Source organism: Ixodes scapularis, unplaced genomic scaffold, assembly GCF_016920785.2.
Source record: "Ixodes scapularis isolate PalLabHiFi unplaced genomic scaffold, ASM1692078v2 PGA_scaffold2__306_contigs__length_199485367, whole genome shotgun sequence".
Taxonomy (NCBI): domain Eukaryota; kingdom Metazoa; phylum Arthropoda; class Arachnida; order Ixodida; family Ixodidae; genus Ixodes; species Ixodes scapularis.
The window spans coordinates 193522743-193549884 of NW_024609857.1; the positions used below are offsets into that span (position 1 = coordinate 193522743).

General features: G+C 44.7%; 1 protein-coding gene across 1 annotated transcript in view; it reads left to right on the forward strand.

The window, feature by feature from the left end:
* LOC8030131 (sphingomyelin phosphodiesterase-like) overlaps positions 1-27142 on the forward strand; it is a 163506-nt gene that overhangs the window by 102984 nt on the left and 33380 nt on the right. The window contains exon 11 of the mRNA XM_040208974.2: positions 533-720. Coding sequence (XP_040064908.1) covers positions 533-720 — 188 coding nt within the window. The remainder of the gene's footprint in view (positions 1-532; positions 721-27142) is intronic.

Below are 27142 nucleotides of genomic sequence, written 5' to 3' on the forward strand. Positions count from 1 at the left end.
CTGTTTATCTACCTCGACTAAAGTCACGGTTCATCTGTACCCATTCTACATTGAAGCCACTTAGCACGGCGTATAGAATCAGACTGCGGTTCACAAAAGCAAGCGGCATTGGGGGTTTCAGTCGCTGTTCTTGTTTCCCGTGCAGCTGGGAGAGGGTGAGACCTAAAGTGCCTATATTAGCGAACTTTATTGTAAAATAGCTTATGTTAAAAACAAAATAACCTGCCTACCTCACAGCCATACAGTGCATAGAATGTCCCATGCGTCAATTTCAGAAATTAATAGAGCAACTCGCGCCTTTTGAACTCGCGGTGCATGCATGGTTCCTCGTGGCTGCGATACGCGATTATTGCTTAAAAATACGTTGTATAAGTCAAACGTGTCTCTAAAGATAAATAGGATTCGCGTACATTCAAAGCTAAACTCTAAGCTATCTCTATTGCGCGAACATATAGAAAACAAAAAACAGTCAGCTCACCGAGGACGTGAGCGTTGAGTGGAAAGGCAGCGCTTATCCGAGACTTTCCCGCAGATGGTGCTGGACCACGAAACGTACATCATGAACTTGACGGAGGCCAACGCCAGCCCCGAAGCCGAGCCCGTCTGGAAAGCGGAGTACTCGGCCAAGCGCGCTTACGGCATGGCCTCGTTGCAGCCTCAGGAGTGGGACAGGATTCTCAGGAAGATGGAGGACGACGACGTCCTCTTCGACCGCTTCTACCGATCAGTGATCTGAGAGAACTTACCAAGTCGGCACGAGTCGAACTTTGCACACGCAAATATGCAGAGCCAGTGCAGAATTCGGAACTTCATCCAGCCTCACTCTGCGACTCAAAGATAGCGCAGATTCGGAGGGCTTTGTGTAACTCTACTAGGGTCCAAAATTCAGACCAGTAGGTAAATGTTGCACATGGTGGAAATAAACAGCTCAGTAAGCGCGGGCGAAGACAATATATAAATACGAGTGGAAAAAGCGGTACTATACTTCGTTTCGGCTTAGGTCCAGACGCAGCCGACGCTACCAGCCAATAAGTCCAATCAACCGGCGTCAAGGGCGCAAGTCAATGGACCTGTTTTATTTATTATTGGTTCAGCAATGACAGGACACGTACAAAACATGATGAACAAAGACATAGCCTCCTATATACTGACAGAGCCTGACAGATCACTACGAGAAGCGGCGCCGAAATGAAAAAGGTGGAGTGGCAGACAAAGGGTGAGAAGAGAGCCACGTGACGACGCCGAAACACAGTTCTCTCGAGTGAAAAAGTGTGTTTCGGGTCCTCGCCACTGCAAAAGCTGTGCGCTGACGTCCAGGTTCCCCGAGAAATGGCTCTTTGATGCTCTATGCTACCAGATCCTCGCTCTTTAAATCTGCGACCTGGCACTCTACGGCTCCGTTGTCGAGCTGCCAGGCTTTGTGAGTATAGAGGAGGCTATAAAAAAGAACATGGAAATCTGATGGTGCAATTTTGACGCTGCGTGATTGGTGCCATCAGCTCGTGGGCTCGGCCGCGTCTAGGCGAAACTAATTATAGCAACTCAAGTCCATTCGACAAACAAGTGCCCAAAAAATGGGAGCAAAGTATGGTAATCTGTTTTTCAACGCACATATGAACACATTTGCCATCCAAGCATCACGTCATTGTGAGTAAAAGCACACTAGGCAACGTAATTTATTCTTGACTGGAGGAACGCAGCCTCATTTTCAGAAAGAATCACGGAAGGTTTTCTGAAGGAAATAAGCTGACAGGAATATCCTCGGAGCCGTGTTGAGTCCACCACCGAAGATTCGTAACGTACCTGATCGTATCATGTTTAAATATTAACACTTGGTCACAGACTTGAGTTCAACCTACTAACGCAGCACGCGTAGTTTTCAGCCAGGCGTGCAAGTAAACCTCAGCAGATTGTCGTCGAGGTGTTTTTTACAAAGCGAAAACGTTCATTTCGATTTCTCTTATTTTTATGTCGAGCACCGTAAGTAGACTTAATCAAATCTTTTGAACGAGAGACATGAAAAAGCTCATCACAAACAATATAAAATATAAAAAAAAACTGGAGCAGTGGACACGCAAAGACTTGTTTGCAGAGCTCGTGGTATTGTTTTAATTATTTTTTTATATATTTGAAATGATGCTAATTTCATCAGATGAATCGTCGCAAAGTGGAAATACAGACAAAAGAAAAATATGTCAAAATACAAAATAGTTAAAAAATGAAATAGAAAACAAAGCAGAAACTAATGCACCAGCAGAATCTTGGTTAGAAATATCGCGAGAAAGCCCATCCCAGTCTATAACAAATCGAGGCAAAACAAAACTAAAACTTGCGTGGCTGGTAAGTGAACATAAGTGGGTGCAATTGTCAGGTGTAGTAGCAAGTTAAAACGTTATGTATTCGCCCACGTTAATTTTATTTTGAACTGAATCATACCCAAGCCGTTGGGTAGGCTGAGATATAAATACATGTATATATCGATTAAAAAACAAACCTGGCACTTTTGACACTTTTAACAGCAGAGAAATACTGACGAGATGAGATGTAAAAAATACTATATATTCTCACTGACAGAAAGAAAAATATGAAGATCGACATGAGTGTCCTAATTAAAATCCCACCTCCCTCTTTCTTTCTCCCGCCTTGTTAAAAGAAAAAAAGAAACATGCATTGCCACTGGCCTTTACTCAACTCTCTCCCCTTTCCCCTCTCAACTGCCATTTTACGTCGTCCTTTCACCGCCCAAATGCTTCCGACCCATTTGCCCTTGGCATTTTAATGCTAAAAGGCATTTCAATAAAGCGAACTGGCGAAACGGCCCTTTTGGCGATTCGTAATCATCTCTCTGTGTTTGAGCATTTCTACTAAACATACAAAAAAGGAGGAACTTTAATTATGGGCACAGAACCAAAAGTTAACATAACTCGCAACAATATAAAGATGTAAGAAAGGAATACGGAATTGTCTTTTAATAACGAGGACTGAAGTTGTGGCTAAATTTAGTCTTTGGGGACATTTAAAACTTAATATAATATTGCGTGACAATAAATTAAACTAGAGAGATATCAGCCGAGAGCATATATGCAGGCCTACAGGCATGTAATATATAATAAGCAAAATGTTTAAGGATTCCTAATATACGAGGCTCCAAATATGCCTCGAAGACGTGAGAGACGCCAAGTTTGGCATGTTATATGCCGAAGCAGTTTAGTTTAAAGGAAAAAATAGCAATGCGTCATAAATTAACAAAAAATGCTACGTTTTTTTTTATTTTTAACTATTAATAACAACTGTCAGAACTGGGTACGAAAATCAAGCAGCGTATACGTAGAATATCACCTTGTTGCTGTTCACAATTTTTGTGGGAAAAGAAGTCTTAAGGTATGGTTTTGTTCATCGCGATATAGGGGCCAAACCATGTAATTGTTTTAGGAAAATAGAAATACTCACCCCGACACCCGTGTTTGATTGCAACTTAAACTACCCTGTGTAGTTTAGCGACCACGCATACTGAACACTTGTTCTTGATGCTGTAACCTCATTGTAGCAGTCTGCCTTACTCATATTTGGGTTTCTGACCTGACTAACCTCTTTCGCGTCAAGAAGTACAATGTTATGTATGAATGTATTCTGGAGAAAGAGGTTTTCGGATTGTATACATCTATATCTTTTAAACTGTTTCTATGCGCATGCTTGTACGGGATTTCTTTTATATTCACTTTCATTCTTTTAACAATCAAGAAATTGAAATGGTGCTTCATGGGTCTTTTGAAGGAAGCGGGACCTGCAGTGATCCTTTTAAGAGACCCTTACATTCAACACTTGAGCCTCCGAGGCGGTATTAATCCTGTTATTCCTCGATATAGAAATATTTGGCAATGTTCACCACTCCTGATTGGCCACGACACTTATATATTTGTTTTCCACTTCAGCACGTCTGTTTCTTACAGTTACCGCATTTATATGAAGATGGGTCGAACTTTTCATGAACATACTTGTGTGTCAATTTTCCCGCAGAACCCAAGGAGACCAATCAATAAGACTTACGAAAGAAGCCACTGAACGGCAACATAAGAATAAATTTGGAAATGAAAAATCAATAGACACAAAGAAAAACCTATTTCTGTGCTTCGACATTATCGGTGCCTCGTCATTTGCTGTAAATCAGTTATAAATCCCAATGGTTGGCTCTTTTTAAGCGTTTCAAAAAAATACACAAGGAGACATTGTGCCGATAAAGAGGTAAAACTATTTTCGAAGAAATTCAATATTAGCTCATGCTTTTCTTTATACCCACAGCTGCTACTCGAGATACAATGTGCCTTTCGCCTCAAATAGAGACTTTTCCTGGCAAAAGAAAAAAGTCACGGCATAATGTCCCTAACACCGTAAAGCAACGTGGCCCCGTGGTGTCACGTGCAATTGTTACGTAGCCGCCTCGGTGGCTTCGAGGCAAAGAGACCGCCTACAGATCCCCCGTTGGCGTGTTCGAATCCCAACCGAAGTGCCCGCAATTGGACGGAGGGTTTTTTCTTGGGGAAGGCTCCTTGTAACCGAGCCTTCTAATGTCAAAAGATCCCAAGATTGCCGAAATAATTCCCCACTTTTCTGCTGGGGCGTGCCAGATGCCTTTCGTTGGTCTGACACGTAAGATCCCTAAATATTTGAAAATCATGGCGTCCACTCTTACGCCACATGACACAGCGCGACTCTGTGACGCCACAATATCATGCGACACCGAGATGGCGCCTGACATCAAGACGCCGTGTGATGACGCCGTGACGTAACACACCCTCACAGCTTGCGCTCAGCTCATACGCAACACATTTTCTACTCCTCGATCCTCGTCCGCATAACAAGGCTAGCGTAATCCGTTTAATTATCGCGATGTCACACAATGACATGGTGTCACGTGTAATCATGACGTCACGTGACACCGCGACGTCACGAAGTCAGTGGTTTCACACGAAGTCACGGTGACACATGGCGTGAGCGTGTCAGGCCACGAAACGTAACATTATGGTGTCACACGACGTCCTGACACCACGGTTCGTTCCGACATCTCTTCATGACCGTCGTTTTCTTATGGTGAATTCCGCTCGCAGATCTCGAGCGCTCCAAAAGCGCTCCATTTGGAGCGCGCATATTCCGCTCGCAGATCTGGCTCGAGTTGGTCTTTTCCTCTCGTAGATCTCTGGCAGCGCCCGCTCCACCGGAATGCATCAAACCCCGCTGAACTTGCTCTACGGGATTTCACAGATCTCTCCGGAAGTTAAAAGAGCGGCCCACGTGATTTCCGTCTAAATCAGCAGTGCGCATGCGCGGCGAGGTTGGAGAGGTCGGCGGGCCGGTCGGGCCGTCGAGTTGGATCTGTGCGGGTGCGTCGGTTGTTTACACGGGATTGTGACGGCTCGAACGCTTCTACCTCGCGTAGATCAGGGATACAAAGCCTGGTCTGTAGAGCGTGCTAAATCGTAAGCGCTGACATCTGTGATCATGAGAGGAAGAACGACAGAAAAGCGGGAGGCACACGCAAGGTTAGGCCTGTTCATTCTGCAGCCAATGATTGTTTACGTTTTTACACTGCATTCCGCCGGCGTTTTCCCGTGAAATAAAACAAGAAGTGATTAGGCAACGATCGCGCAAGGGATGGTTTGTTACCTCTGTGTTTATTAAAGGTGTACACGAAATCTGAACTCCACCGCTGGCAATCGCTGTCCGTGCCCCGCCGCTTCGAGGCGGCCGAAAGGTATGTGACGGTGCCGAACGCGGACGTATTCGTGATTTGTGACATGGGCGCCGTGGTACGTATAATTTAGCCCGGCCTGTGTCGCGTGTTATTTCTGCAGCTAACCAGTGACAGTCGCCACTGGTCGTCGGAAAGATCAGTCGGCTGAGGCGTTGGTGGGCTTGTCAAGTTCGAGCAGCGGCCATTTTGAACGGCGGAGGGGGAAGCGGTAGGGAGGGGTGTGGGGGAGGTCGCTCCAAAAATGCAAGTTTATTTTCCCCTCGTCGATTCGGAGCATGTCCCACGAAGCGGAATTTTGCCGCCCTCGCGAATTTTGGAAAGCGCTCCGGATCTACGAGTGGAATTCATCATTAGAGATTTCGGCAGACAAAACACATCTGTCGTTAGCAAGACACTTTCACATTGCGCTGGTGCGACAGCTCTTGTGAGTCATTTGAAAGACTAGTGTATCATTGAAGTGTCTTCTTTCCTGATTTCTGTATTGCTAATGCTGGTCGCTGGACGCCTCACTCGTGCTTCTTCGCCTCGAGAGGGGACACTCCTATTATATCGATGTAAATGACACGTACTCAATTAAGAAGGGCTCAGCTTGACCATGCAACAGGCTCTGTTTCTTTTCTTGGTATCGTTGCACACACTTTCACGCACGTGCAACACGTGCATGTCGGAGAGCGTGTCGGTAATTGGCTTCACTAGGTTTCACCGGTCAGCAGGCGGCAACCTGGCTGAAGGTAGCTATGGGCGTCGTACCTGAGCCATTGCTTTTCTTCAGACGTCACACTAGTTACAAGATGCAGGTATATTCTGTTTCGCCTTCGTTCCGAGTGCCTCAAGAGGTTTCCATAGATAGAAAGAAAAAATATAATGCGTGCTAATATCGATTGTTTAGCTTATGGGATTCACTTCAATACCACGTTTACTAATAATTTTGTTTTATTTATAATATTCATTTTCTTTATTTTTACTTAGTGAACTTGCACTTTTGCTGGACTACCGCATTCTTATTTCCTCTCGGTGGAAACACGATTTGTTATTTTAATTTTTCAATAAAATTGCTTCCTCTGAGGTGCAATCGAATTACTGAAGGCTTAATAAAAAGCAATACACTAAAAGTATGCTCTTCGTGTACCTAGTGAATTTACTAAAAATATCCTTTTTGCACTTTTGTGAAACAAAAGTATACTACCTGTTGTATAGGTACAGCCTGCAGCGCGCTACTATTGTTAAGGTGACGGCGCTCGTGTTCAGCCATAGCAGAGAGACTGCTATCGATGTGGATCAGCAAAAACGTGCAAGCCGGTCATGCCTGCATATGGCGGATATTTGTTTCAAGTGCAATGAAAAGGGTCATATTCAAAGAGTACGCCATTTGACAAAACAATAAATTGAAGTGGACGCCGCGTAAGAGGGTCTAGCACCATGGGTCCTCTACAAAACCCAGTTTGCATGAAAGAAATGGCCACGTCTGGTCTGGAATCAGTAAAAGTCATTGTGCGGATGTAGAAAGTTCCTTTATAAATTGATTTGGCGACAGGGGTAACGGTTTGTCTTATGCCGGAGCAGCAGCTCCGTAATATATATCACCGACGAGAAAGGTCACGGTAATGACGCTCAAGCTACGCACGTTCAATGGCTACTTCGCCCATCACATTGGAGATCCCCGCGTCGGAGTGCAGTACACTCATCAGAAGGCCCAGCTTCTCATCTACATCACGAGAGAAAAGGCAACGCTGCTGCTAGGTCTGCAGTAGCTGCAAGCTTCTCAGATTGGATTGGAACCGCATTTTTGGGCTGAACAGCATGGTAAGGTCAGATGATCCGCCGCTAGTGAACAACGTGCAACGTTAAGCGCGCTCCTACACAAGTGCTGGAGTCCGTTCAAAAACGAGCTGGGAACTATCACCGAAGAAGGTGCAGAACTGTCGCTCACAAAAGCTTACGTGCCGTTTGAACGGCCCGTTTGCCTTACAACCTGCTCTTGAGGCTGAACTAAAGAGGATGCAAGGCATGGGCGTCATCTCACAGGTCGCCGCTAGTGACTATACGACGCTGGTCGTAGCGGTAGTGATGAAAGGCGGTGTGAGAAGGTTGTGCGGGTACTACAAAACCACAGTGATTCCTTTCCTTAACACTGATCGCTATACGCTACCAAGGGTCGACGCCCTCTTCGCAGCACTTGCGGGAGGTCGGGAGTTTTCTAAGATTGACCTTAACCAGGCTTACCGCCAGGTGGTTATGTCTGAAGCATCGAGAAAGTACATGACCTTATACACACATTAGGGACTTTTTGTAGTTAACAGGTTACCGTTCGGGGTCTCCTCGGCACCAGCCATTTTTCAGAGAATCATGGACACAATGCTGAAAAGCCTGAAAGGCCTTAGTTGCTACTTAGATGACGCCCATATTACCGGTAGGACGCCGGAAGAACATTTAGCCAACTTGAAAGACGTCCTGAAGCGTTTGTCTGGGCGCGAAATCTATCTGAAGAAAGAAAACAATTTTTTTTCAAGGGTTGCGTCACCTGTACCACGTCATTTCCACATCTATGGCCGATACTTCACACTCATCACGTATCATAGACAACAGTAGACGAAGACGGCAGAAAGAATAACACTCTTGAGACAAAAAGACGGCGGACACTTCTTTGAAAGAAGTATTCGTCGTCCGGACACTTCTTTCTTCCTTAAAGGGGGACCTGCAGAAATATTCTTCCGCCTGGCGTAAAGTCCTCCTCGCCCTCTTTCTTTCTTGTATTGTAGCACCGGGAGGCGAGAGGAAAGGTCCCCTTTGCGCCGGCTTCTTCTGAGAAGATAAGCCGAGAAAATCCTCTTTCTGAGCGACGGGCGATGGGTGCGGCAGCAGCGACCTCGTGACTTACAGGTATCTTCAGCTCCTATCGCGAAATCTGCCCTATTTTTTTGGCTCTCGCCAAGCCTAGCCCGTCGGGTGTAGGTTTTACAGAGCTGCAAGGCTGCGCCCTCGCAGTCACCGAATTTGAGCTGTCGAAGTTCTTTGTTTTAGCCCGTGGCAAAGTAAACGCATACTTGGGAGCTGCGATGCATCCCCGCACCCATTGAAGGAATGTTTCATAAATATTCTCGGTTGATCAAGGAGCTCAAAACACATGCGCGAGATGTGGTGACTTGAATATGTAAGGATGACATACATCTTCACAAAACATTCCATCTTCAAAAAAAAAAAAAAAAAAAAAAACGGCTGATAACGAACTTGCCTCAAATTGGGATCGATGGAAAAGAAAACTATGTACCAGGCGCGGGCATCTTGTAGAAGGTCTGTTTTCGAGCAGCGAGCACATATTATTGTGTGCGTAGCTCGCACTATATGATGGCCAACGAATGTAGATGACATTTATATTTACGCATCCCAACAACCACATGAGGTGAGAAGGCAACAATGGTGTGTGTCGATACTAAAAAATTTTAGTGGATCGTCTTCAGCTCTTGGATAACCGTACCCTACAGCAATATATAGGCTATAACCTTTCTGTGAGCATTCTTTATCGAGTGCGGCTATCGAGGCATGTCGTGTTATAGTTCAACGCTGCTTAAATCGGTGCTATAGCACGTGCTGCCCTTTTAAAGTATTTTAAAGCAATAAAAAAAGAATCAAATGTAGCCGATTCTTTTTAACATGAAACGCGTTTGCAATTTGTTATTGCTAACAGATTTTCGGTATACTGCCGCACAGTTAGCACGGACAAACTATCGCCGGTCTTTCTCATTTTGTTTTTTTAGAAGTGAATGATGTTTAGAAAACTGTTATGGAACTATCCAACCTAAGTGGCAGAGCTCAGTGCTAGACAATACATGTTGCTGGCAGAAATAGTAAAAAGCGGCGATGTCGCGTTCGGGCTAAAAGTGTCACGTAATGCATGCATACCGCTACAAAATCAGAGCAATTAAGCACAATATGGCAATGGATTTATTACACTCCTTGTTTTAAGAGATGAAAGGTTTCAAGAAATCGTCGCAGCGCCTTGATTATCACAGCTGACAACGAGTCACACTTATTAACGGCTTTGGCTTGCTTCTTCAAGTCGTCAAAAGCAGTCATCTCCGTGGTTTCAGAAAAAGTGAGGTTCAGGCTTGGTCGGAGATTGCTACGGTTACACTCGTATGCTTTCTCAGTTCTATCTCGTATATACACGCTTCTTGCTCAAATAAACAGGGGCATCTTACTTTTCGTTCATCTTGGCCTTTAGCACGACTGTTATCAAATTCTGAAACAGACAAACCGAAAGTGATTTAATTAACTCAACATTAGAGGTTGTGCGAAATATTTACAAACTTCGAGGTTCCCTAGAGTCGTCTTTTGTATTCAATTCCCCTCCCCTCACCACCACTTTCTTTCCTCCATATAAACAACGTAGATTATTGTATGAACCCCCAGTAATAGAGCGTACTCGCAAAATGTCTATTTGGCGTAAGAAAGGCCTTGTTTAAATGTTCGAGCAATGAACTGGTCTTCTTACTGTGCGTGAAACAGCTAGCACGAACGCAATATTGACATTTTTACGCAAGGGCCATGCAGAATTTAGTGTATAAGAACAAATTGATGCCTCGAAAGTTGGTGCCCAATGGAAGCACTCTTTACGGAATTGCTTGTATAAAAATAACAACCTTTCAACCATAAAAAAACCAAACAAAATAACACCACTTTTTATGGGGGCCACTAAATTTACTGATTCACTCCGTTAGCTTAAGCGCGAGACACATGGACGGCAGATTCGTCCGATCCGGCGTCCGATCCGACAGTCCGAACGCCGCTCCGAATCGCCGCACGCGGCAGTTTGAGACACACGGTTCCGACCTTGCATGCGACACGACAATCCGTTTGGCTCCGCCCAGGAGATCCCAGCACTCCAGCGGAGGTTCGCGTTCATGGACCTCTGGTCCCAGATTGACGGTTTAGCTAGCACGAGCGAAGTTAGGAGCTCGTTGTCGCTGGCGCGTGCATTCTCTGCCGCGGCCATCTATTTCGAATGGGTCAGCGGGATCTCCACGCGTCCGGCTTCCCATCGCCCGTCCCGTTTTCTTATTCGTCCTGCCAGACCCAGTACGTCATCATGACGTTCACGCTAGCTGTGCTGTCATTGGCTGGGCGCATCCGACAATCCGTCCGTCGTGCGAAACTATCTGGCGCGTTGGACGCACGTCGGATCGCCGATCCGACGTCTGAAGCGACAAAATTTTTCGAATCAGGCAGTCGTACTGCCGGATCGGACGTCGGATCGGATGGATTTTTCGCGCATGTGTCTCGCGCTTTAGCGTTGATTGTGCAGCAGTATGCGTACTGTACATTACGCGACACTGTTAGCGAAAACACGACATCGGCGCTTTTTGCTATTTTCCCCAGCAATGTATTGGCTCGCACTAAAATCTACCGCTAAGGTTGGATACCCGCATTAACAGTTTCCTAAACATCATTCACTTCTAACAAGAAAAAAAAAAAGTAGGAAACACCGCCGATAGTTTGTTCGTGCTAACTGCGTGGCGTAGGGCAGCGGAGTAGACTTTCCATTTTCCCGGGGCGATGGGGGGAGTGCCGCGCGTTAGCTTTTCGCCAGAACTGGAGATTGAAGCTAACGTAAGCACGCTGGGATTCCATTTTTCATGTATTTTGTCAATAAAGGCAACGTGGGCGTTATTTTGTTTACATGCCACTACTAGAAGCTCGTTCCATGGCGCGAAACAGCATGTCGGTCAGAATCATGGCCCGGGGGTCACGAGCCCCGATGCCCCCCCGTAGTCTACGCCTATGGCGTAGGGTACCTAAAAGTTTTTCACAATGTTAGATACAATTCTGTGTCACGTTAAAAAAAAAAGTGTCTGCTTTTGCTTTAGTTTCTTTGAGACACCACAAATACTTCGAAGTGGCGGCCCGTGCTATGGTACCAATACAAGCAACGTTGAACCATACCACGACACGCTAGACTTGCCAAAAAGGGGTTTAATATTGTCTTTTCCGCTCCATAGCCGTACTCGATAAAGAATGTAAACAACGAGTCTTGCTTACATTTCGTTGTAGGGTAGGACCGTACGGTTAACGAAGTGGCTAAAAGAGACCCACTAAAACTTTCTAATATTGAATTTACCCTTGATGCCCTCTTACCTCAGGTGGTTGTTGGGAATCTGTAAATATGAATTTCATACATTTTGCTGGCCATCATGTTGTGCGAGTTAGGCACACAACAGGGCATTTTAGTAAATCGTTTTCAAAGGCCCGCTGGCACTTCAGGCATGCGCATCGGAGAATGCATCGAAGTCGCAGCGCGAGCTCTCGCTAAATATAGCGTGGCGTGAAAACATAGTCTGCTAAAGTTCTTCAATTATTTCTGCTCACTGCTAGAAAACAGAGACCTTCTACAAGATGCCCGCGCCTGGTACATTGTTTTCTTTTCCATCGATCCCAATTTGACGTAGGTTTGAACGTGATAACCTGTGTTCTTTTTTTTTTTTTTTCTTGAAGATGGAATGTTTTGTGTAAATGTAAGTCATCCTTACATATTCAAATCACCACATCTCGCGTATGTGTGTTGAGCTTCTTGATCAACCGATAATATCTATGAAACGTTTCTTCATTGGGTGCGGTTATGGATCGCAGCTCTCAAGTATGCGTTTACTTTGCCACGGGCTAAACCAAAGAACTTCGACAGCTCAAATTCGGTGACTGCGAGGGCGCAGCCTTGCAGCTCCGTAAAACCTACCCCCGAGGGGCTAGGCTTGGCGAGAGTCAAAAATGGGTCAGATTACGCGATAGGAGCTGAAGATACCTGTAAGTCACGAGGTCGCTGCTGCCGCACCCATCGCCCGTCGCTCAGAACGGGGATTTTCTCGGCTTATCCTCTCAGAAGAAGCCGGCGCAAAAGGGGACCTTTCCCCTCGCCTCGCCGTGTCACAATACAAGAAAAAAAAAAGGGCGAGGAGGACTTTCCGCCAGGCGGAAGAATATTTCTGCTGGTCCCTCTTTAACACACTTTTTTATTATTTCTTATTTCAGTCTGTTCAAGCAATGCATTTTGTCTGCAGTACCAAGGCAAATGATTAGAAGGTCTGACGAGGCCTCGGTACTGCTACATAAATAAAATATTAAAAAGACAATGACACTCGTCGGCAGCAGAGCACACTAAAACAAGAAGCGCTCTTAAATAAAATGTAATGAATAACAAAATATACATATCAGTGACATTTATATAGTACACATTTTTGATACTATTATACTGTAACACAAAAAACCTACACAGAATACAAAAACTACAACAACAGCAGAGATAGCAAAGGGGATGAAACCAGATATTTCAGATCATTTTGCGACATTCGTGGGCAAGAGAGTTTCTTTCACTGTGCTTTTTTATGTGTTTAGCGATATATCTGAAGTAATAAGTGTATCAAGATAACTGTGTCTATTAAGGAAGTTTGGAATTTGAAATGAGAACCTTTGTTTGCCCATGTTTGTCCTGATTTTGGGGAGTATATACTTATCATTTCGAGTGTTGTAATGGTGGTCGGGTCTAATGTATGCATATGGATAGCTAGGTTGTTGAAGTCTGTGGTCATGGAATATGTAGAGTGCACGTTTATAAATGTAGAGATGTTCAAAGCTCAAACTTTTATACTTCTCAAAAAGTGGAGCTGTGTGTGCATTATAAGCAAAATTGTGCATTAGACGAACAGCTTTTTTTTTTTGTAATAAATGCAGATGTGTGATATTTGTTTTTGTCGTCTTACCCCAGCCAAGAAAGGAGTAGTAAACCTTGATATATATCAGCGCATAATACAGTTGGTATTTCAGCCATTCCGGTAAAAGATGCTTTGGAGATGAAATTAGGCCTATTGAGTTTGAAATTTCGTTTCGTATTTTATTTACATAGTGCGTCCAATTGAGGCGTTCGTTAAACCATACTCCAATAACTTATTATTATCGATACGCTCAATTTCAGCTCTTTGAAATTTGCAGTTCAATATGTGTATTGTGGGCGCGATTTATTGAGAAAAAATTTACATATTTTGTCTTTTCTGTATTTAGAGATAAACCGGTAGCCACCAGCCAGGATGAAAGTTCAATAAAATATTTGCTTATTGTGGTCTTTAGTTCGCTAAGATTGGCCCCAGAAAAAAATGCATTTGTATCATCGGCATACAGTATTAAATCTTCGGTAAATGGTATATTATGTACGTCATTTATATAGACGAAAAACAGTAAAGGTCCCAGTATCGAGCCTTGCGGTACTCCATATTTTATTAACCCTAGGTGCGATTTTGTTATTATGAACCGTATACTGTGTGCGAGATGTAAGGTAACTTGTAATAAGCTTATGCGCAGTACCGCGTATGCCATATGTCTCGGGCTTTGAAAGGAGTATGTCATGTTTTATGGAATCAAATGCCTTTCTAAAATCGATAAATAAACCAATTGTAAAACGTTGATCTTCAATATTACGTAATAGTTTTTCTTTAATGTGCGAAAGCGCTAGTTCGGTAGTATTCGTCTTTGGAAAACCTTACTGTTGCTTGATTGTGACATCGTACCTAGAAAAACACACTTAAAACCTTAAGTGTGTTATTCTTTTTGTCTTCTTTGTCCAATGACCAATACGCTCTCAAGTTTACATTCTCACTGCAGATGATACTGGGCCCAAGGACTGGCATTCCACCTATTTCGCTGCAGAACGTTTGCAGAGCTGAGCTGTAACCTTGTCAGCGTGCAAATACTCCTTCGATTAAAAGTGATCCAGTGACTATGCCGACGCCAATTCTTTCTCAAGGTTCACTCTCCGAAATGAGAAAGAGAGCACTTGCGAAGGTGACGAGGCATTCTATGCATTGCGCCAAGAGATATTGCCGTGGTGTCTTCCAAGGACATAGCGCGTGCCACGGCTCGCGACCTACTGCTCTGTCAACTACTGAAATAACCAGTGCGGGTTGGCCGATTCACGTGCAAACACTACAATTTAGACCGTTCTTTGACAGGCGCATGCAGATAAGTGCATATTGAGGATGCCTAACGCACGGCATAAGGGCTATCGTTCCGCCTAAGCTGCAAAAGCCCGTGCTCGACGAATTTCATCAAAGCCATCCCGGCGTTCTACGAAGTAAGGAGCTGGCTCGCCGCTCTGTTTGATGGTCATTGATTGGTGCAAAACTTTAAACAAATGTGCGAAGCTATGAAGCATGTCGAGAACAGCGAAATTTCTCATGCAAACCCCGTCTACAAACTTGGACATGGCCAACAATATCGTGGAGACGGCTCCACTTGAAGCTTGTGGGCCTTTTCCGCGGAGCGATATTCCTAGTCGTGGTGGATGCGTAGTCAAAGTGGCTAGAGGTCTTCATCACGGAGAGCACAACGACGGAGCGCACTGCAAATTGCCTACGTGAAAGTTTCTGAAGATTCAGAATTGCAGAAACCGTTGTTTGAGACAACGGGCCACAATTGGTGTCCGAGTAATTCAAGGTGCTCACGAAGAACAACAGGGTCCGACTCGTCGCGAGCGCCCTGTACCAGCCGAGCACCAGCAGCCTGGCAGAACGGTTTGTGCAAACACGAAAGTCGGCATTGCGCAAGACATCTGCTGATGAGTCTCTGGAAGAATCATTGCAACGCTTTCTGTTGTCGTACCGCAATACTCAAGATTCCGGAAGAGGAGAAACTCTAGCACTCCTACTAATGGGGAAAAGATTGCGCACCCAATAGGACACAGTCGAGCCTTCAGTGGAGGGAAACGTTGATACAGAAAAAGTTCACGCAAAGCACGGAGAATATCTATACCCTAGCGGAAATTTCATAGTGAGAAATTACAGGAGTTTGTCGAAGTGGCTACGTGGTACCGTCCTCAAGAAAGCGGGTCCAGTCTCGCACCAAGCCCAGCTTACTACACCTCAGGGCAGGTTCATTTGGCGTCGGCACCTCGACAGTCTCCAAAGCTAAACACGGCCGACCTTAGAACCAGTATCTTCGGACACACAGGACGCTAAGAGATCTCTGATCTATCCGCCTTGCGAAAAAAACGTCCAGAATGTGGTAAAAGAACCAAGATTAATCCACCCTTCCTCCATCCGGCAGCAGGTGTGCGTGCCTCCTCCAGGCCCATCTGTATCGGAAAAACGTTATCCGTCGCGATTACGGCATCCGCCTAATAGATGCCAAGCTTGCCCCTAATTTTTGAAAAGGCTACTTTGAAGCATGTTTCACATGCAGCGGTTTCGGCCTTAGAGCGGCGCGATTTCTGCCATCGCGGTGCTCTGGCCAAGCGCTGCGGTTGAGCGGCACGGGCGCCGCGACGGCAGAAATCGCGCCGCTTTAGGGCCAAAATCGCTGCCTGTGAAACACGCTTTAGTGCGGACATGTAATTCAAAGGGGAGGTGTGTTGTATAGAGACTGCCATGCGCTCGCTACTGCTGTTAAAATGGTGGCACTCGTGTTATTCTTTGTCCTTATATCTTTGTTCTGTGATAGCTTCCTACACACTAAACATTGTAACACCCATAATCGTGTAAAAAGGGTGTAAGAAGGGTGTAGGTTAGGAAAAACACCCTTTTTATACGCTTTTTACACGATTTCTGAATATCGGTGGGTGTAAAAAGGGTGTGCTGATGTTTTACACCCTTTACACGCCCTCTTTACGCCCCACTTGCAGCGATGGTGTCTGAAATCGTGTAAAAAGGGTGTATGGGCGAATTTTACGCCCTTCATCCACACGGTGTGAAAGGGGCGTAATGGTGATGCTGTCAAATACATCCATGATTTTATAGCCGTTAATATTGAATTGAATTGAATTGGTTTTTATTTAGACACTAGGTCAAGGGTAACAGGACAAAAGGCAGATTATCTCTGCCTGACGTGGTCCTATCACCCGTTTACAATGCAAGCAATATTTATTGCTTTATTACAATACAAAGCAATATTTATTGCCTTGGTGAAACTGTTGTTGATGTACGGCGGTACAAACATCGAGTATAATTAATCGCCACACGGAGTCGCGTATGATTAGGAAGTGCTAGAGAATACTTTTTGCAACTCCTATTGAACTCTTCGTTCGACACGAGCCTAAAATCACGTTTCGCGCGTGCATCAGTTTTATCGGTTCAACCTTGATAATAAAAAAAATCATCTCCGCTCGCAAAAAAAAAATGAATGAAGACGTGTAATTATACAGCCTAGGCAGCACACACTATTGCGCTGTTATGGAATTAAATCGGAAAGATTGTGTCGATATTATTTTGGTCTAGCCAATATCTGAAAAATGGGATGGGTCGCGCCGACGCTGTCCTGACATACCGTACTTGGCGCCGTTTTTGGTTGACTGTCAAGAGTGTCCTGCGTGAATCGGCTATGCCGGCGAGGTATTTCTATTTCTTGACTGTCTAAAATCCGACGTTAAAAAAACAATACAAAGCAAGATTAACCAAAATTGAATCTGCTTACTCTTAACCTGAGAAAGACCTTTTAAGCTGAAGACTTGAACAAACTGTGGGGCCCTCATTTCGGATATCACAGACTCACCTGACTGGGTTTCGCACTACTGATAGCACCTTCACTGATACTTTATTTTGGAGTGTAGCTCTGAAGAAACAATGTCGCAAGACAATCGAAAGTGCCGGATTAATGACACCCCCAGGGACGCGACTCTTATCTCTGCGTAATTACACCAAAATATCTAGCTTTCCGACGCTTTTTTTTCCGGTTTTTCTTTGGTACACTTGAAACCGCGTCTTCGACGGCGTTAAAAAATGTTTTTTTTTTTTTTGTATTTATCTTGTGATCTCGCGGTCCGTACCAGATCATGCGCGTCTACAGGAGTGGCAGTTTGAGTCGCTCAAGGTTGTACTACGCAAAGCAAGCCCTGGCGAGTCCGATTTCGCCACCTTCCCTGGGCAGGGCAGGTGGCAATACAAAGCAGCAGAGGGAGATTAGCGGCTTTGTCCAACCCCCTTTGACCTCGTCTTCTGATAAGCCTCGAAACTTTCTTTTGTGTCTTCGTGTTGCTGTGAGCGAGTGCGAAGTCCACTTCTAGCAAATCAGAGGGGTGGCGCAAAACACGTGACCGCTCTCCGTAGGACAAGGACGCTTGGACGAAAATTTGTCATGTGATTCGCTCTGACGCGCTGATGGGCTACTGGGGCCGTAGTCTTTGCAGCATGCCAAGTTATGGCGAGTTGTAGGGGCCACGTAGGTCCGGTTTACAAAAAGGGGGCGCCCGTCAGTGTATTTCTCATTCCTGTTTTTTGTGCGTTTGAGTCGCGGCCGTGATTTTTCGTTGTGTACGGCCGGAATACATTCATGCCAACTTTTCGGAAATGGTCGTTTATTTCGTCGGAGCCCATGGAATTATTGTGCTGTATTTGTTGTTTCTTAATAGGTGGGAACAGCGCAGGAAAAACCGACGAAGGACGAGTAGAAGAAGTGCACAAACACAGTGCACTTCTTCTACTCGTCCTTTGTCGGTTTTTCCTGCGCTGTTCCCACCTATTAAGATGCTTAACCAACTCGCCCAACTCTCTGACGTGCTGTATTTGTTGGACGCGTTTCGGCAAAGAGCTGCTCATCGGCGGCCGCGAGACTTCCGTTGAATGTGATCGACCGCCTTCAACCTCGGCATTGTGTTTGCGTTGTTTTGCGCTGCCCGAATCGGATTACGCATCTATCACGACAGAGGTGTGCTCATCGGCGACCGGGAAACTTCCGCTGAGAGTGAGCGACCGCCTTCATCTTCGACATTGTGTTTGTGGATAGTTCTGTGCTGCCCGAATCGGAATATGCATTTATCACGGATTACATGAGATCGCTGTTTTATTTGTGAGTACTCTGCAAGCATGCTTCTGATTGTATTCCAAGGGGGCTATGTTCGACAAATGTTTCATTTCTCCTGAAAAGAAACGGAAGTGACGGAAGCGACGATATCGCGTTTGATTGGTTGGAAGGTCAAATGGCAAAAATAGGTAACTTTTGTCATTTGAACCTCCAACCAATCAAACGCGATATCGTCACTTCCGCCACTTCCGTTTATTTTTAGGAGTAACGAAACATTTGTCGAACATAGCCTCCCTGCTTCCGTTTCCATAGACCATTTTACGGTTTACAAACATGAACTGCCGCTTACGTCTATAGCAACTCCCGGTCGTACCGTCTTTGAAAGCCTGCCAGTTTTGTCCACGTCACCAGTGCAAGGAAGCATAAACATCACAAAAAAAGTACAGTGGGAGATTCAACTAGGGCCTTCGGTTGTACAATTTGAAGGGGTTATGAAGCAATATCCGGTTGAAACATTCATGACCTTACACGCACGGACCGCCACTGGTTTAGAAGCGTCTCGGTCGTGGTGGAATTGCGAGGATAAAAGAGAACTAATTCTTTCAGTCTTGCCTTCGCCAATTTTGATGACGTGCGCGTGAACGTAGCTTTACCCATTGGCACGCTTGTAATTGCAGGCACTTGCCCGCATAAGCAGAGACATGGCTGCGACCAGATGACCTGCTTGCAATCGTCTATAGAGAATTTTGTAGAACCTGTTAGAGCTTTGATTAACAAAATAAAAAGTGAACCAGGCATTTGCAGTCATTTTCTCGTGCACTCTTTTGGGTTATTACGCCCTACTTTATGGGTGTTGGTAATCGCGCCTTTTTTTATTTCCCTTTCTTGCGGTGATACACACAATTTAGAGGGCGTACTGCGCAGACATAACGCCCTAACGAAAAGGTGTACAGTGGAATCACACCCTAATTGAAAGGTGTTCAGAATAACGCCGTTCTTTAAGGGTGTTAGGGAAAAACACCCTATTTTAGAGGCGTTAGGAATAACGCCCTTTGTTTAGGGCGTTTTGCTACACCCAAATGGGTGTTAGTTATAGGACAAGCTATTTACACCCAGAAGGGTGTTACGATGTTTAGTGTGTAGCGCGAGCAGGTCATTCTGATTCCACGCACAATGGATAAACGTCGGTCTATGGTCCTCAGGTCTTCCAGTCTGCTGCACCGTGAATACACGACGTTCTCAGTACACTAGTAGTACACGAGAAGTATACTACAAGTGCGTTTGTCTACACACCAAAAGCACACATTTAATAGATATAAACATACTAAAAGCACAATTTTATTATTCCTTTGTTCAGTTATTTATTACAGCCTTAAAGACACCTCTTTTGAGGGGACCGCATACAAGAATGTATACTAAAATTATACTTTATGCGTACTTAACTACGCTGAAATTGTGCTTTAATTTCTTTCATCTGAAAAAAGAACGAAAAGAAAAGAAAAACGGCCGGCGGTTAGCGGGCATAAAAAACTACACTTTTCATGCCTTTCATGTCTCGCAGTCCGCCAGATTGCTTCGCGCTGCAGAGAACAAGACACCGCAGAGCGCGGGATATGAAAGACAGGGAGAACGCGTTCACCTCACTTCTGAGTTTGGTCGCTTCTTCTCCGTCCATCCGATATCAAATGTTCGGAAATCAACAGCCGGGTGTGTCTCCTTCAGCGCTCAGCACGTCCGTATATGTTATTTTGGAAAGTGAGAACAGCGTACGGCATACACAAGAACACTTATGGTAGCAACTCCGAAAAGACCTTGAGTTACGGCCGCAGCAATAAAGGAGTAAGTAAAGAACCATAGCTCTGAGGCACACGAAGATAACTTTCTGTCGTTCCGCGGTCAAAGCTGCGGGCGCCGAGGTAACCATCGTCCACCGTTTAATTTGTTTGAGTACGGCGCTGAAAAGGCTGCTGATGGGAATGTCTTTTCATTTATTGTTTCATATGCAGGCGCTCGCCTCCCTAAAGGCGCCTTTGCAGCGTTGCACGCCAGGTGGGAAGCGGACCATAGTTCACTTATAGACCTTTCCAATGTTTACAAATCCACAGCTTAGCACGCGCGTGTACGTCGCTTCGGAAAGCTAGCAAATCACGCGCGATACGCACAAACACTGAAAATGAAACCGGCCAGCAGCCCTTTTCAGGGGGGCTAAGCTCGCCTCCGGCGGGAATCTCTCCGATGCTACGTCACGAGGGAGGGGAGGAGCTTCTTTTGACTCCGCCCCGGCGAGTTTCCCACTCCCCCTCTTACATTTCCGACCCCCCCGGCGGCGGCGAGTTCCCCAGCGTAGCTCCGCTTTTTCCCTACGCTCCGTAGTAAAGGGTTTTAATTTTATTTAAATCGGGGGATCGGTGGCCGGCTGGGCTAGCGCACACCAGCTCGGAGCACGTCGAGCGAAAGGTCCGTTGCAGAACCCAGGATGCTGGGTTCAATCCCCACCTCTGCCCGTTTCGATGCTGATGACCCTACTGAAAAATCTCATATAGTTCTTATATAACTTTATATAAGAAGTTATATGAGGAGTATGAGAAGATATAAGAACATATGATGCCCATATGAGGAGCGCCAGTCTCTTATAAGAACTATATGAGGAAAGATATTTTTCTTATATAGTTTTATGAGATGGATATGAGAACATGTATTTTCAAATAAGAATTTTATCATATGCCATATGAGCCATACAAGAAAAAGAAAGTTCTTATACGGGTCAAATGTGGAATAAGAAACTTATATAAAATCATATGAGAAAAATTGCTCCTCATAAGTGGCATAAAAAAAAAAGTTTGTCATCCAAAGCAAATGAGAATATTCGGGTTTCCTATATGGCATATGAAATTTTTTTCTAACAGAGCCAGATCTAGACACCATCATTTTGACTGGAATTTGGCCCCTATCCGTCAATGTATTGATCTCAAATGATATTAAACTGGAACTGTGCTTATAATATGCAAGAAAAAAACACTGAAAGTGTTTCTGCTAAAACATTCCCATTTATCTGTTTTGCCATGGGAGGTTTGGCATTTAGAAAAAAAAATCCCCTTGGTCCTGCGATTTTTATGGGAAAATGTCATCTACATGCATATAAAAAATCTGGTTATGTTTCAGGACCACCTCAAGTTTCGTGTCATTAAATCGAAGAAGCAAACCTACGTTATAGAAGAAACTCGAAATATTTACTCAGAGTGAATATTTAAAACAACTCAAATAATAACCTCTGTTGAGGTTCTGTTAGATATCCAACCTTGAAAAATGGCCCACGAGGACACTTTGTTATAACACTTCGCAACAAGTTTGTATAAATGCAGAGGCAACTGACCTTCAATTTAAAATTCCTTTTCGTGGCCAATTCACTTCTGCAACTAGGGTCATGCAGGAAGTCAATGCCTTTGTAGGCACTATGGGGTTCTAATCATCAATAGAGGCATTGTTCTGGTTCGTCATCGCTAGTTTCTGTGGCTTGACCGCTTGGCAAGACACAGGCTACCCTAATATGGCATCTGAGCAGAGCATCTATATGATATGTGCTTCAGAGCTTCAGGTTCAAAATGGCATACATAGGTGTGAGAAAGGAATGTTTGCGAGAAGTCATTATTACATATCTTTCTGAACATGCCACATGAGTGGCTAACTACCACTCAATAAAAAGCATAGATTTGTGGTTCATTGCAAAGCAGGGCTTTTTATTAGGCAAACTTATCACAGCAAATAAAAAGCAAACTACTAAGCCAAATTAGACAAAGATTATGGAAATGTAGCATTGCTATATCTTGTCTCATCCTACAATGGACTAAAGCCAAGGCTACGAGCTGCGATGTGCGTATACAGGCGCAACACACCAGATGGATCCAACTGGCTCATAGTTGGGCCTAGCGACTCGTAGCTTTGGCTTTAGTCTATCGTAGGGTGAGACAAAGTATAACTGCATTCAAAACGACATACCCTATAACATTGAATAGATGGCAAGAGCATATGCAATCGCATTCAACAGGTGAATTTAAATGAAACTTGCATTTAGAAAGAAAAGCACCAAAAAACAAAATGCTGGAAAAAAAAATTATATCTGTCGGCACAACCACCTTTAAATCATTTGAAAAAGACAATAATTAAAAGCCGCAGCTTCTTAAACACCCAAACATCTTCTCAACAAACGTGGCACAGCAATAAACCAGGAATATGAAAAGAAATATCACACATGAAAATTACGACACCTCATTGACAGACAAAAAATGCTGATAAAGCAGACCAGGCTCTGGTCTGGACAGCAAGCGAAAAGCTGATTAGAAATACATGTTTAAAGGGGCGATGCAACGATTTTTGTATTTTGCACAAAAACCGCTTAGAACGGATCCCTGACGTTAATGACCTGTGAAATACCCGTTCGTTTTTCATCACACACAATCGAAGTCGCAGAAAAAAACAAAGAAAAACGAACAGAGTTCACCCCCTCAACTCGCAGCCAGAACAAGCGGCCACGTTATCTGGAGCCGATTATATGTCGCCAATGTTGATCATAGCCATGCACTGGGGTTGGCAAGGCACAGGGCATGCGCTGAGTTCCAGACATTGTTATGGCTCGGCTGTTGTCGTCATTCCAGCGATTGGACACGGGCCACTACCCGAATGCTTCTTGAGCTATCGATTATCACGAGCCCAAATTGAGTGTCCACGCCATGCTCGGGTTCAATCTATGAGCCGCATTCAAATATAGTAACTAAGCAGTACTGCTACCGCCCGGTTACGTCATCAGGTTTTGCGAAGGAGAGATTGAATGAAAACACTCGATTTTGTCCTCGAAATTAGAGCGCCACAAAGGAGTTCCTTGGTCAGTGGCGTGGCGTGCGAGTATTCTTGAGTCCCACTAGTGCCAGTAAGCTTGCGTAAAGTGAAAAACATTCCAATTGAATATCGTTGCACCGCCCCTTTAAGGCATGCAACCTAGTCGCGCTCAATAATGTTAGGAAGGAAGCAGATATATGACCTCTCAGGTGAAAACTTAATCTGAAGGCACACCTGAGACACAGCATGTGGCTTCACTACAACAAATGTGTCGTGAGGTACAGCGACCACTTCCCTGATGTAAGGGGGGAAGATGGAGCCACCATCTTTGAAGGTGAGTTCTTTGCACAGTAGCACACCCTCATCACTACCACAACCCCTTATATGAAGTGCCCTCCAAATGATGACAACCCTGCCATCTCCACACTGCACAACTGTCGAGTTGCTTTTTGTAGCACGTGTGTACTGTGCAGTGTGGCAGAGCTGTCCCGATAGCACCAGTCGCCCGTGCTCCATCACAGACGATGGGCAGAAGCCCAAGCCTTCTTGGAGCGCAGCAGACTCCTCTCTAGAAAGATCACCCGAAGGCATAGCATTGCCAAGCATGACGCCTCCGTCAACATAAAACGCTTCTTTCAAATGGCTGTGGCCAAGCACCCTGTTGCAGAACAGCCTCGTGTCTGCTGGAAGCAGTTCATGACTTAGTGCTGCCTCCAACTCTTGCGACATGACTGCCCTCTCTACAACCTGCAGAGGAACTCCCTTTGCCGCAGTTATATGACGCAAAAGTCGGCCACTGCCTGCCTCAAAAGTGAACGCCGAATTTGCCCACAGCGGCCCCATGTGTCGGACGGAGTTGGCCAGGTGCAGCAACTGATGCATGTTAAAAGTCATGGCCGTCTCCCCGTAGAGCTTTGGGACTCGTGCCACAAACTTCTTGAGCAGCTGTTCTGAAAAGAGCAACGTAGATGTTTTTAAAGCAAAGCATAAGAACATTAAAAATAGAATAATTGTTCATAGAGCTCATATACTCGCACATGAATCTTTCTTAAATAGCTGGGAGGACATCTAAGCGTCTTTCAAACTGAATCTTCTAACATTCTTTTATATTACAGGAGCATGTTCCCAGGAAATGGCATGAACTAGAGCTAAATAATTTTTAAGTTTCACAACTTGCTGCATAGAGGCAGCATGATAAAAGTTGCCAAAATAGCTGCAGTTGGGTGGCTGCATGAGTAACTACCATACTCTAGAAGAATTGAAGGTTGGGCTAGTATGTAGTTATTCATCCTGATTATAAAAGTGCACAAAAAATGTGGGCAAAAAAGAAACGTATGACAGACAAGCACTCACTCGCAACTGGCCTGAGAGACAACATAGAAAATAAATTCCCCTAGCTCCCCTTAGACCAATCTCATCAGCCAGTTTAGGTACGCCACCGCTGCCGCAATGCATGGGAGAAACTTTCTTTCTGCACGTCCAACAGCCCCGTTGGGGGTGTGCGCAAGCAGGGCGTGAGGTGCCACGAGGGGCCTTGTGCACTGCAGCCTGCTTTTAGTGAACTGAACTTATAGCAGCGTCACTCAAGCGTCGAACGGCTGGTGAGATTGTTGTATTGCTTGTAAAAGAAAAACCTGCTGCCTTTATTTCTTCACTTCATTATTAAAACTTTTCCCCACAACGTGGAGGCATGATTTGTTAAAAGTGCACTAAAGATGTTTCTGAGATTGTCTGTTCTTGGTGATAACTCATTCTACGGGCTGTAAGCGTCGTGAAATTCCAAAACTTATGTCCATGCGACGTCCATTTTGCTACTAAAATGTGATTGAAGTTCATGCTACGCCCCTTTTTGAGCAGAAGAATCTAACCAGGATGCAAAGCACGGAACCCAGCAGAGGCGCCGGAGGCGTGACAGCGGGCGCTCATCTGTCAACCATCTGTCAGCAGACTTGCGGTTCAAAATGGGCTTAAAAATGAATGGCAATTAAATACACTACACCTTTTATTTTGAGAGTTTCAAACACTGTCAGGCCACCTTTAAAATGTCCAGTGTATTTTTGAGCATAGATGGAGGTAACTGTGCTTTGTGAAAACAAACTCAAAAGTAGGAAATCCATATTATGATAAAAACAGTCTTCTAACATAATTTGCTTGCTCAGATTGAAGGCCTATTTGATTAACTTAGCTCGTGCAAGCCCAGTTTGCACTAGTTTATAAGGAAGACTGCTAATGTTTGAACGTCATCAGTCTACTAACAATTTCAGAGCCATTTCAGAGACACAAACTTGCACCTGAAGTTGCACTCTGATGCAACTTCCTGCCATTTTTGGCTAAAGCAGGTTCTGAATCTTCTACATGCAGTATCATTCATGGGCCATCTGGAAAAAGCATCTTTCATGTTTTGCAGCGTCACTTGTTGAGGGCTTGTGCAAACCTTTGTTCACATTACTTTCTCTGTACTTGGGTCTGCCTGCAACTCCGTTGTTTCAGAATGGCGAGCCTACGCTATCGAACCTCACAGTGCTGAATCTGTACTGGGATACAGGATCTGATGACAGTGAAAATGAGAAATTTGCAGTTCTAAATAATGGTAATGACGAGTAGTTACCACCTAAAGTTGCTATATGCCGTGTTAGTGTACCCTTGTGGCAACGGCGACCCTCCAGAAATATGTTTTTGTTGCCCGAAAACCATCTCCACCGACTTGTTCTATGACAGCCAGAGGAAACAGCCTCTCTCACCACTCCATTTCGTAGCGACACAAGCGAACAGTGTGCCATCTTTGTTTTCCCCATCCGTCTGCGCTGTCAGGTCGTCGCTGAAACATGCTTCTACAAAGTGTCTGTCCGTTCGACAGACCTAGGATTACCATGGGACGACGTTCATCAGTAACAGTGATTGGAAATATTGAAACAAGAAGTACCTTCTGCTCCTTTATTTATCGAAATGTTCTTCACTTGCTAGTAGAATGGCTAAGCCCAAAAGGGGAAAGAAATGACGTTGGTACTTCCAACAGTTTCGTCGGCACATAAAGGGATTCTGTGTTTTGAGTTTGCATTGCTCCTGTGAAAAGGTTGCACTTGGACTGTGTGTAGCGTGTAGTGACCTTGAGTAGCGTGACGTTTAGCTTAGCTGGGATTGTTTAAAAAACAAGTCCGAAGGTCGTGCTGCTACTGTCTCATAATAATAAACATTTTTCAATGCTGTTCGTTTACTTTTCCAGTCTTCTGTGATCGCTGCGTGCGTAAAGCACTTGTGTGAAACATTGTCACGTGGCAGCCACAAGATCATTTTCTCAAACCTAGTACAAAAAGGTTTTACTGGTGGTGGAAGGTATATGCTCCAGCCATTAAACAATGTCTTGCGGCGCTCGCTTTCTTGGATGCATTTTACCACATCAAGCGTTTCCGAGAAAAGCCAACATTACTCTGCATGCCTTCGTGACTGGTTAGAGGCGTGGGACGTTTTTTCTGGACATAAAATAAAAAGTAAGATTTTATGCATTTTCTTAACATTTCTGTTTTTGTAAAAGTAGTTGTTATTGAGTTTTGAGCATTACAAAACAAAGAAATAGAGTTTGCAAAGTGTGGAAACAACAAAAAAACAATGCCTAGTTGGCACGGCCCCTCCGAGGAGCAGCGCCACGATCCCCACTGGCATCATCTGCTATGACTTTCAACATGGGTTCGGTTGTCAGCTCGCCACCCTCCTCCTCTTCAAGGCGGCAGAGACTGGTTGAATGTAAAGTCACTATAAAACGACGGTACGGATGTCTTCAGAGACGCTGCA